A 12627-nucleotide genomic window follows, 5' to 3' on the forward strand; every position below is an offset into this window, starting at 1 on the left:
CAGAAACTGAGTCAATTAAAAATAAAAAATAAAGACACCTTTTTTTTTTTTTTTTTTTTAATGTTTATTCAGTTTTGAAAGACAGAGCGTGAGCAGGGGAGTGGCAGACAAAGAGGGAGACACAGAATTGGAAGCAGGTTCCAGGCTCTGAGCTGTCAGCCCAGAGACCAATGAGGGGCTCAAACGCACAAACTGCAAGATCATGACCTGAGCTGAAGTCAGTTGCTTAACCGACTGAGTCACTCAGGCGCCCCAAAAAAGACAGCTTTCTAAAAAGGTAGTAGTGAGCTAACCGTTAGAAGTTAAAGCCCGGGGCACCTGGGTGGCTCAGTCGGTTAAGCGTCCGACTTCGGCTCAGGTCACGATCTCGCGGTCCGTGAGTTCGAGCCCTGCGACGGGCTCTGGGCTGATGGCTCAGAGCCTGGAGCCTGTTTCGGATTCTGTGTCTCCCTCTCTCTCTGCCCCTCCCCAGTTCATGCTCTGTCTCTCTCTGTCCCAAAAATAAATAAACGTTAAAAAAAAAAAAAAAAAAAAAAAAGAAGTTAAAGCCCAAACTAAGAAAACCTGACACAGACCTACAGTAAGCAAGAAATAAATGCATGAGACTTCAAGTCTGTGTCTGCCAGTGATTCTCATGAATTACTTGACTGAATTTCTTGTTTAGAAACTCTGAGTTTTCCCTCATTTCTGTAATGCTGTATTTCTTTCTCCATTTTGTCTTACTTAGACTTCTGGCTTGTTTCCTGAGCTTATTTTCTCATGTATTCTCTTATTCCCTCTTCATCTCTGTTATTGTCAACTCTTGCCTGTTTTCCTGTTTTAAAGACCCTGCTTGACCTCTGGATTCTGAGTAGAGATTGTTTGTACATTTTTCTTTGGCTTTTTGGTCCTGGATTTTAATTTTTAAGGCCCGGTGTTAGACTTGCACATAACAACTCCAAGAGGTGGCAAAATCTCTGCTGAGTATGACTAGAAAATTTCATTTAATTTCAGGCCCTGTCTGAGGTCTGTGAGACCCAAAGTAGAGAGGCTCAAATAAATAATCTGTTACAATAAAACAAGTATCTTAGAATTTGGAAGAAAACAGATAATTTCATTTTGTCTATACACAATCCTTGCTGTGCTAATGCAAATGATTCAACAATACATTAGTCCGACTATAAAATACACTGACCTCTATCTTCCTATTAGCTTTTATGTTAAATATTATTTGACTCCCAACACTTGAGAGAAAATGAACTTTTCTAAATTATGAAGTAGCTGAGGTGTTGAAAGGTATGTATTAAATGCTCTATGAAGTTAACACCTGATTTTCAGAACTTACTCTATTAGAGAACTAGGGTCCAAGTCAGACATTATTATTGTCAAATACCTTAAAAGATATCTGTATATATATGTTTATTCTAGTATATATGAAACTGTACTTGTTAACCATAAAAGAAGCTGCTTCTTAATTCTTGTGATCAATTGCTTTAACCAGTTAGTTGTTAAAAGAGCTGATACTAAAAATTCATTGGCGCCTGATGTGGGTTCTGAAAGACCTGAATGATTTTTTAGAATAAGTGGGTACGTAAATCCTATTAATAACTTTGTAGCCATTGCAATGATATTTTGAGAATACAAATACTTAAGCCCCAACATTATATATATGAGGACAAAATATATATGTAAAGAATTTAGACATCATCCAATTAAAAGTGTGGCTGATGTTTTAAACTCTAAATTTTAGAACACAAATAGAATACATAAAAGAAGGGGGGGGGGTATTATTTATTTATACCTTAATTTGCTCCAAGAAAAAAAATTCAAGGTGGCTGAGTATTGACTTTAGCTTTGATTCCTCAAGGACTGTTATTTTACTGAAACAACTGAATATCTGATCCCCATTAAGGAAAGAATTAGTGTTAAATTAATTGGACTACACACAAAATATAAAATTTTATAATCCATCTGGGATTCACAGTCCTGCTTTTAAAAAACAATGATGTTAAAAAATACCTTTTTCTTTTTTTTTTCAACTTGATTTTCTCTTTGCTTTTTGCTTTTTTCTTCTCCTCTTCTTCATTTACTCCTGTGTATTGAGGGGAAAGAATCAGGACACCATGAATGTGCACACTAATATGGTATGTATACAGTTTTTCCACTTTGGTTACTGGTTGATGAATTTTATTGGTTAGGAGATACTGCACTTCTCTTGTAACAGTTTCTCCTTTCTTGTTTTTCAAATTGAGGTATAAATTGACATATAACATTATTTATTTTCAGGCATACAACATAATGGTTTGATATTTGGACACATTCCAAAATATTTGCTGTAAGTCAAGTTAACATCTGTCACCATGTTACATACATACCAACAACATTTTTTTCATGTGATGAGGACTTTTAAGATCTACCCTCTTAGCAACTTTCAAACATACAATACAGTACTATTAACTACAGTCCACATGCTATACATTACAACCCCATGACTTATTTATAACTGGAAGTTTGTACCTCTTTTATTATTTTTTAAAGATTTTGTTTTTAAATAATCTCTCCACCCAACATGAGACTCAAACCTACAACCATGAGATCAAGTGTCCATACTCTATCCACTGAGCCAGCCAGGCACCCCGGTACTCCTTGACCAGCCTTATCACCTGCCTCTAACAACCACAAATCTTTTTCCTTTATCTCTGAGCTTGGCTTTTTTATGTGTTTGTTTCTTTTTTAGATTTCACATATAAGTGAAATCATATAGTATTTGTCCTTCTCTGACTTATTTCACTTAGCTTAATACCCTCAAGGTCCACTAATTATTTTTATTTATTGAGAAGCTTATAAAAATATTACATGCTTTTTATAAAAATTTCAACTACTACTAGGTACATTAAATAAAAAATTCAAGTACTCCACTGCTAATTCCTACACCGAATCAATGTCAACAGTTTGGTGGGTACTATTTCAGGTCTTAAAAAACAAAACAATACAATCAAATACAGTCTTTTTTTTTTTTTTTTTTTTTTTTTTTTTAAATAGGCTCCATGCCTAGCCTGATGGGGCTTGAACCCATAACCCTCAGATCAAGAGTTGCATGATATACTGACTGAGCTAACCTGGTACCCCTCAAATACAGGTGTTTAAATTTTTCTTTTTCAAACAAAATGAGGATTATGGTATTCTAGGATGTTAAGATCACAGGACTGTAAAGAAATCTAATAATATTTATGTCATTGGTACTCTAGAAGGAAAGAATATATACTACTCTCTAACTTGTTTCTGAAATACACAATTTGGTGTGTTTTCTGTTAAGCTTGCTCTCCATACAACCAAATATGCACATACAATCACTTATACAAAATAGTTACAAATAAGTCCCAAGTTTTTCTCTTTTTTGAAAGATGGATAAGTGATATTTTATATGGCATATAAATACAGTGGCATGTATAATATTTTGCAACTTATTTCACATTTGTCAAAAATCAATTGCACAGAAAAAAAGTTAAGTTGGACTTCTGCTTCTGGGAAGAGGAGTAAGTGTACTTTTCCTATTTCTCCCAGTAAGTTCAACTAAAAATACCAGACATTGTAAAAACAAACATAAAAACTGAAAAGTAGGGGTCCCTGGGTGGATCGGTCGGTTGAGTGCCCGACTCTTGAATTCGGCTCAGGTCATGATCTCACAGTTCATGGATTCGAGCCACCTGTCAGGCTATGAGCTAGCAGCGCGAAGCCTGCTTGCGATTCTCTCTCTTTCTGCTCCTCCCCTGCTTGTGCTCTCTCTCTCAAAATAAATAAGTAAACTTAAAAACAACAACAACTTTAAAGTAGAAATAAGACAGACTAGCTACGGATCTTGAAATCCAGAGAAAGACACGGGAGTGAGTTCTGTGGAATTCTTGCTTCCTTTAGCTCAGACTTGGAGCTGAAGAAGCTGGCAGCTTTGGCAATTCCAATACAGGTACAGATAAAAAGATTTCTCTAGCCTAAAGACCAAAACAGAGACAGCCTAGTGACAGATAGGTTGTAAGTAACAACGGCCCTTACTCAAGCCGAACATCACAGAAAAAACTGGCACAACCCCCACCCATGTCAGCAGACTCTGAGTGGGGAACCTAGACATTCCCCCTTATCAAGCTGTGATAAGATCTCCCAATTCCTCAGCATGAGAAGTCTAAGTAGGTAACCAGGACCTTTATCACTACCCAGTAAAGAGATCTCCACTAATAGTGTCAATAAAGACCACTTGGGAAGACTTGACTTCTGCTGCCAGCCAGTAGTAATGAGGTACCCCTCCCATCTATGCTGAAATGATGTCAGAAGATATCTAAGAAAGTCGGCGCATTCATCATCACCCAGTAGTAAGTAACAAGACCACTCCCACCATGGGATACCAATAGGGAGCTAGAACTCATCCCCTCACCCAGCAGTAACAAGAAGCCATGACCACTTTGAGTGTTGGTGGAACCTAAGTGGGGAAGTAGAACCTCTGTCTCCCCCTGGCCATAAAAAGCCACTTTCTCTTCTGGGGTGGTACCAAGGAAAATCATATAAAAGACAAGGTTTAAGGAAAGCCAACATTTCATAATACAATATAAACATGTCCAAATTTTGGTTGAAAAGAACTCATCAAAGTCCAGAACCAGGAAGATCTTAAATTGAATGAAAAATGAAACAATCAATATAACAACCAATGAAATATAACAATATAACAACAATGAAAACAATACTTTTCATTGAAAACTAATGAAAAAAAAATCTTGAAAACAGCCAGAGAAAAATAATATATTACTTATACGAATGAAACAATTAGAATGAAAGCAGATTTCTTATTAGAAAGCATGGAAGACAGAAAGAAGTGGCCATTTTTTAAATGCTGAAAGAAATGTCAACCTGGAATCCTCTACCCAGTAAAAATATTATTCAGGAATGAAGGAGAAATTAAGACATTCTCAGATAAGGAAAAAGTAAAAGGATTCATCACCAGCAGACAGACCCTAAAAGAATGGCTAAAGAAAATTCCTTAAATGGAAAGGAAATGATAAAAGAAGGAACACTGGAACATCAAGAAAAAAGAATAGAATAAGCAAAGCCCTGAGTACAACAGGCTTTCCTTCTCTTGAGTTCCTAACTTATGTTTGATTGTGGAAGCAAAAACTACACATTGTTTCATGTGGTTTTAAATGTATGTGGAGAATATATTTACGACAAGTGTATTGTAAAGGAAAGAGGGTAAAGGGACATAAAGGGAGGCATGGTTTCTACTCTTCGCTTGTCCTGGTAAAAAGACAATACCAGTAGATCGTGGTAAATTATGTATATATAATCTAATACCTAGAACAACCACTAAAAATGCCATATAAAATATCATAGAAAATTAAAAAAAAAAAAAAACACTATGGACACAATGTGTCTTTGACACTACAGATAAATTATACGCAATTCTATAGGTGTTCCAGTGACACTACAGATAAAACTAAAAAATGTTCAAGTAGTAATCCACAGGAAGGCAGAGAAAAAAAACAAGAATGGAAAACAAAGAATGAAAAACAGAGTGAACAGAAAACAAATAATAAAGTGGTAGGATTAGCTCTAACATATAAAAAATTACATTAATGTAAAAAAATACCAATTAAAAGAAAGTGGTTGGTAAAGTTGATTGAAAAATATGACTCACCTATACACTGCCTACAAGACTCCCGCTTCAAAGAAGATATAGACACACTGAAAATAAAAGGATAGAAATGGATATGCCAAACAAGCATTATTAAAGGAAAGCTAGAGTGACTGTATTAAGATCAGATAAAATAGACTTCAGAAAAAAGAAAATTACCAGTGAGAGAAAGGGCCAAATATAATGATAAAAGTTTCAACTCACCAATAAGACATATCCTAAATGTGTATGCACCAAACAATAGAGCTAAAAAATACATGAAGCAAAACTGACAGACCTTAAAGGAGAAACAGACAAATCTACAATTCTCTCAACAATAGATGCTACACATAAAGTCAGCAAGAATGCAGAAGAACTCAACAACCATCAATCAATAGAATCTAAACAAGATTTAAAATCACTCTACCCGACAAGAGTAGAATACACATTTTTTTCAAGTACCTACAGAACATAGACCAAGACAGAATATATCCTGTGTCATAAAACAAAACTTAACAAACTTAAAAGAACTGAACTCATACAGAGTTATGTCTCTGTCCTTAATGGAATCAAATGAGAAATCAGTAACAGATAACAGGGCAATTTCTAAACAGTTGGAAACAAAACAACACTTTTAAATAATCCATTGGGCAAAGAGGAAGTCTCAAGGAAAACAAAACATACTTAACTGAATGAAACTGATATATATTAAAATTTGTGTAACACAGCTAAAGCAGTGCTGTAAGGAAAATTTATAGCACTAAATGCTTAGGATAGAAATGAAGAAAAGTTTCAAACTGATTACATCTTAACTTTGATCTCAAGAGCCTAGGGGGAAAAAGCTAAATAAACCCAAAGCAAGTAGAAGGAAGAAAAATAATAAAGCACAAGAATTAATAAAATTGAAAACAAAACAAAAAAATTAGAGAAAAAGAATGAAACAAGTAGCTGGTTCAATAAAATTGACAAATCTCTGGAAAAATGTGAAAGAAAAAAAGACACAAATCATCAATATCAGAAATGAAAAAAGGGTTACCACTACAGACCCTATATACATCAAAAAGATAAATGAAAGCTATGAACACCCTACAAAAATAAATGTGACAACTTGGATAGTATGGACCCCTTTCTCAAAAAACAAAATGCCACAACTCACCTAACAGGAAGTAGATAATTTCAATAACCCTTTAACTATTGAGGAAATTTAATATCTAACTTTAAGACTTCTAAAAAAAATCTTCAGGCCCAGATAACTTCACTGAAGAACTCTACCAAACATTTAAAGAAAAATAAACACTACTTTCATACAAGTCTTATGCAATTTTATCTAAAAATAGAAGGAAATTTTATCAATACTCTATGTAACTCTTGCTCTGATTCCAAAATTAGACTAAAATAGTACAAAGCAAGAAAACTACAGACCAACATCTTTCATGAATACAGATGGAAAAATCCTTAACAAAATTTAGCAAATAGAATTCATGGATACAAGGCTGGTTCAATTTTCAAAAATTAATTAATATAATCTACCATATTAACAAGCTAAGAAAAAATCATAATATCATACTGATCAATGAAGAATTGGCAAAATCTGACAACCATTCTATAATAAAAACTGTAAAAAAAATGGGAATAGAGAGAATATTTCTCAACTTGATAAAAGGCAACTACATAAAACTTTCCACTAAAATTACACTTAATGGTGAAAGTTTAAGTGCTTTTGCCCTCTAGGATTAGAATCCAGGTAAGAAAGTCATCTCTCACCACTCTTTCTCAATACAGTACTATAAGTTTTAGGTATGGCAATAAAACAACAACAACAACAAAAGAAAAAAAAAAAAAGAAATAAAGACATAGATTAAAGGAGAAAAATAAAACCATTCCCATTTGCAGATGATATGATGGTTTACATAAAAAATATCAAGGAATCTATAAAAAATGAAATTATTGAGTTCAGCAAGGATATAAGAGAAAAAGACAGAAAGGTATTGCCTTTCTACACACTGGTAATAAATACACAGAAACAAAATTCAAAATACACCATTTAGGAGATAAATTGCCTGCTGTAACCGCCCAGTTGTGCCTGTCCACCAGACACCCACTCTCGCAAGAAGAAGCCTCTCTTCACTGTGCTCAGTCTCTGCATCCCTCCTTTGATTGGGTCAGTGGGCTTATTTCTCACAAAAACTACACAGTAATCTATGTAAACAAGTGAAAGACCTACATAAATGGAGAGACAGACTAAGTTCTTGAATTGGAGACTCAACATAGTAAAGATATCTATTCTCCCTAAACTGAAATACATGTTTAATGCCATTCGTGTCAAAATCTCAGCAAGATTTCTTTCTAGACATAGAATTATTCTAAAAATCTATATGGAAAGAAGAGAAAGTAGTTAAAATATTTCTGGAAAAGAATAAAGTGGGAAGAATCAGTCTACTCAATTTCAGGACTTATTATATAGCTACCATTAATGACGACTGTTGGTGGTGGTGGAAGAACAGACACAGATCAAGGGAACAGAAGAGAGAACTCAAACAAACCCACACAAATATGACCACCTGGTTTTTGGCAAAAGTACAACAGCAATTCAATGGAGGAAAGATAGCTTTCCAACAAAGAGTGCTAGAATAATTGCTTATCTTTTTTTTTTTTAACGCTTATTCATTTTTTGAGAGACAGAGACAGAGCAAGAGTGGGGGAGGGGCAGAGAGAGAGAGAGAGGGAGACACAGAATCCGAAGCAAGCTGCAGGCTCTGAACTGACAGCACAGAGCCTGATGTGGGGCTCGAGCTCACAAACCATGAGATCATGACCTGAGCCGAAGTTGGACGCTTAACCGACCGAGCCACCAGGCGCCCTAATAATTGCTTATCTTAAGCAAAATAATAAAACTTGTCCTAAATATCTCATCTTCTACAAAAATCAACTCAAAATGAATCATGGACTTAAAGTGAAAATGTAAGACTACAAAATTTTTTGGGGAGAGTGCAAAAGGTGATTTTATTAAAGCATGGGGACAGGACCGTGGGTAGAGAGAGCTGCACTGGGGTTGTCAAGAATGAATGGTTATTATATACCATGGACTTGGAGGAGGTAGAGTCAAAAGGTAAGTTTTCAAAAAGATTTTCACATGCTAAAGACTCACAGACTACTGGAAGCCTAGCTATTGTCAAACTAAGGTTGTTTTTCTCTCTAGCAAAGCATTAAGACAGTAGGGAGTTCCTGGACTTAAGGCTATTGATGGAATTGCCTTTTTCTTATGAACTGGTGGAGAGTCTAACCAGTTTAACCATTTGTTTTTTGTCCTTTCTTGTTTTGGGATAGCTGGGAGTATCCAAGGAATATCATATATGTCCTACCTGGGGGGGTGGTGTGATACCTTGTAAAAAAAAGTAAAGGGGACCATCTTTGGGATCTAAAGATAGGAAGAGTTCTTATCTTTGACACCAAAAGTAATCTAAAAAAGGAAAAATTGAGAAATTGGATTTTATGAAAATTAAAAACTATTACACTGTTCAAGACCTATTAAGAGGATGGAAAGATAAGCAACATATTAAGAGAAAGTATTTGCAAACCAGATATCCAACAAAGGACTAGAATCTAGAGTACATAAAGGATTCAACAGTAATGAGATGATGTTTAACATCATTAGCAATCAGGGAAATGTAAGTTAAAATCACATTGAGATATAACTTCACACCTGTCAGAATGCTAAAATATATTTTTTTTAAGTTTATTTATTATTGGAGGGAGAGCATGAACAGGGGAGGGACAGACAGAGAGGGAGAAAGACTCCCAAGCAGGCTCTGGGCTGTCAGCATGGAGCCGGACGTGATCTCCAGCTCAAGAACCCTGAGATCATGACCTGAGCCGAAATCTAGGTGGATGCTTAACTGGCTGAGTCACCCAGGTGCCCCTATCAGAATGCTTAAAAAAAAAAAAAAAAAAGACAATATCAAATTCTAGTGAGGCTGCAGAGAAACTGGGTCATTCATACATTTTTGGTAGGGAAGTAAAATAGTATAGCCACTCTGAAAAACAGTCTGGCAGTTTATTAAGAAACTAAAGATACAAATACCATAAAACCCAACAATTGTACTTCTGGGTATTCATTTCATAGAAATGAAGATTTCTGTTCACCCAAATCCTGTTAATAGCAGCTTTATTTGTAATAGCCCCTAATGGTACACAAGTCAGATATCTTTCAGTGGGTGAAGAGTTAAACAAACTATGGGATATCTATGTGATAAAACACTACTCGATAATTAAAAGAAACAAACTACTAAAATATGCAGCAACCTCAGTGAATCTCTAGAGAATTACAGCTAGCTGAAAAAAATCTAAAAAGATTATATACTATATGAATCCATTCATAAAACATTTTTGAAATTACAATATTACAGAAATGGCAAATTTTTGGTTGCCAGAAATTAAGAAGGTAGTAAGGACAAGAGAGAAGTGGGTGTGGCTTTTAAAAAGGCAATATGAAAAAATAAATAAAAAATAAAGATTAAAAAGGCGATATGAGTGATGCAAATATTCTGTATCTTGACTCTACCAATGTCAGAATCCTGGTTGTGATACTATACTACAATTCTGGAAGATATTATTATTGGCTTATAAAATTATAAAATTGGCCTGTCAGTTTCTAAAACAGCCTGCTAGAATTTTGATTGTGTTTAGTTTGAATCTATAAATCAAGGGGGGAGAAATGACATCTTAAAAATATTTAATCTTCTATTCCATGAATATGGTATATCTTTTGATTCATTCATTAATTTCCCTCAGCAATGTTTTATATGCTTCAGTCTTGTGCATCTTTTAGTCAGTTTATCCCTAAATATTTCATATTTTTAATGCTATTATAAAAGGTATTTTTAACATTTCAGTTTCTGATTGTTTATTGTCACAATACAGAAATACAATTGATTTTTTGCCCATTGATTGATCTTATATTCTACAACTTTGCTAAACTTCATTCTTAGGTTATTAGGTTCCAGAAGTTTTCTTTGGTAGATTTCACAGGATTTCTACATAGACGACTATGTCATCTGCAAATAGTTTTCACTCTTTATTTTCCAATCTGGATGCCTTTGATTTCTTTTTCTTGCCTTAATCTTCACCACAAAGTTGAGTAGTGGTTAGAATCTTCACCACAAAGTTGAGTAGAAGTGGGAAGAGTAGACATCTTTGCTTTGTTCCTTATGTTATGGAAACATTCAGTCTTTTACCATTAGGTATTATGTAATCTTCCAGTTTTTTTGTTTTTGTTTTTTGATGTCCTTTATGAAGTTGATAAAGTTCCCTTCTTTTCCTAGTTTACTATCAAACTATCAGAAATGGACAGTGGACTTCTTTGAATTATTTAAAATACTGTAATTATCATCTACGTGTTCTTTTGTAAAGAGCTGTTAAAAATGATGAATTACATTGTCTTGTTTTAGAACGTGAAACAAATCTTATACTATTGGGATAAACTTTACTTGGTTATATTATCCTTTTCACATATTGTTGGATTTGATTTGCTAAAGTTCTTTTAATTGCCTAAAATTGCTTAAAATTCTGTTTGTGCTTGTGTTTATAGGAATCTCTACTTTTCTTGTAGTTTCTCAGAGGAATGCTGGTCTTAAAAATTGAGTTGGAAAGTTCTCCATCATATTCAATTTTTAAGATATTATGTAGAAATGGCATTATTTCTCCTTCAACGTCTGGAAGAATTAGGAGAGAAGTCATTCAGCTATGGAGTTTGCTTTGTTGAAAGTTTTTAAGCTAACCATTTAACTTCTTTAATAGATGCAGGCTATTCAGTTCATTTTTTGAGAGAGTTTTTATAGTTTGTATGTTTCAACTAATTGTCTTTTATCTAAGTTGTTCAACTTATTGGCATTTCCACAATATTCCCTTATTTTACTATCTGTATAATCTGTAGTATTATCACTTATTTCATTTCTGGTATTGTTTCTTTGTTTTGTTTTTGTTTCTTTTCTTTTATTTTTGTTTGTTTTTGTTTTGATTTTTTTTGTTTTGATTTTTACCTGATCAGTTTGGATAGCAATTTTTCAATTTTATAGATCTCAAAGAACCAGCTTTTGGTTTTACTAATTTTCTCTATTGTTTTCCTATTTTCCATTTCAGTGATTTCATCTCCAATCTTTTTATTATCTTTCTTCTGCTTACTTTGGGTTTCATTCACTTTTCTTTTTCTAGTGTGTTAAAGCAGAGGTGAAGTCATAAATTTGAGATATTTCTTCTAATACAGGAAGTTAGTGTTATAATTTCCTTTAGGTACTGTTTTATGAGCATCCCATAAATATTGTGTTTTTATTCATTCAGTTCAAAATACTTTGTAATTTCCTTTTGCATTTTTTCTTTGACCCAGTGGGTTATTTAGAAGTGTTAGGTTACATATATTGGGTGAATTTTCCAGGAAGCTGTCACTATATTTCTAATTTAATTACCTTGTGGCTAGAGAATATATTTTGCATAATGTGAACCCTTTAAAATCTATCAAGGCTTGTTTTATAACACAGAATAAGGTCTATCTAGCTAGACATTCTGTGTGAACCTGAAAAAAATGTGTACTCTGCAGTTGTTGGGTGAGGTGTTCTATAAATATTAAAAAGGTCAAGTTGGCTGACAGTGTTATTCAAGTCTTATATCCTTTCTGATTTACTGTCTACCTGTTCCATCAATTATTGAGACAGGCATAGTGACTGACATCTACAACTGTAATTGTGAATTTGTTTATCCACAAGGATTTTCCGTGGTAGTTCTATCAGGGTTTGTCTCATATAGTTTAAATTTGTTATTAGGTACATAACCACTTAGTATTCATAAATACTTAGTATTCATATGTCCTCTTCACTAACACTTTTATCATTTTAAAGAAACCCTCTTTATCTCTAGAAACATTCTTTGTTTTGAAATTGACTTGATCTGATATTAGTCACTTTAGCTTTATCTCGAGATTTTTTTTTTTTTTGTAGCTA

The 12627-nt window shown here is 33.9% G+C and overlaps 1 protein-coding gene across 1 annotated transcript in view; it reads right to left on the bottom strand.

Annotated features, from left to right (window-relative positions):
• The window catches only part of SREK1IP1 (SREK1 interacting protein 1), a 41149-nt gene that overhangs the window by 1327 nt on the left and 27195 nt on the right, over window positions 1–12627 (bottom strand). Inside the window, exon 4 of the mRNA XM_049649523.1 lies at window positions 1999–2071. Within this exon, the coding sequence (XP_049505480.1) occupies window positions 1999–2071 (73 nt within the window). The remainder of the gene's footprint in view (window positions 1–1998; window positions 2072–12627) is intronic.

The sequence above is a fragment of the Panthera uncia genome (genome assembly GCF_023721935.1).
Source record: "Panthera uncia isolate 11264 chromosome A1 unlocalized genomic scaffold, Puncia_PCG_1.0 HiC_scaffold_17, whole genome shotgun sequence".
Taxonomy (NCBI): domain Eukaryota; kingdom Metazoa; phylum Chordata; class Mammalia; order Carnivora; family Felidae; genus Panthera; species Panthera uncia.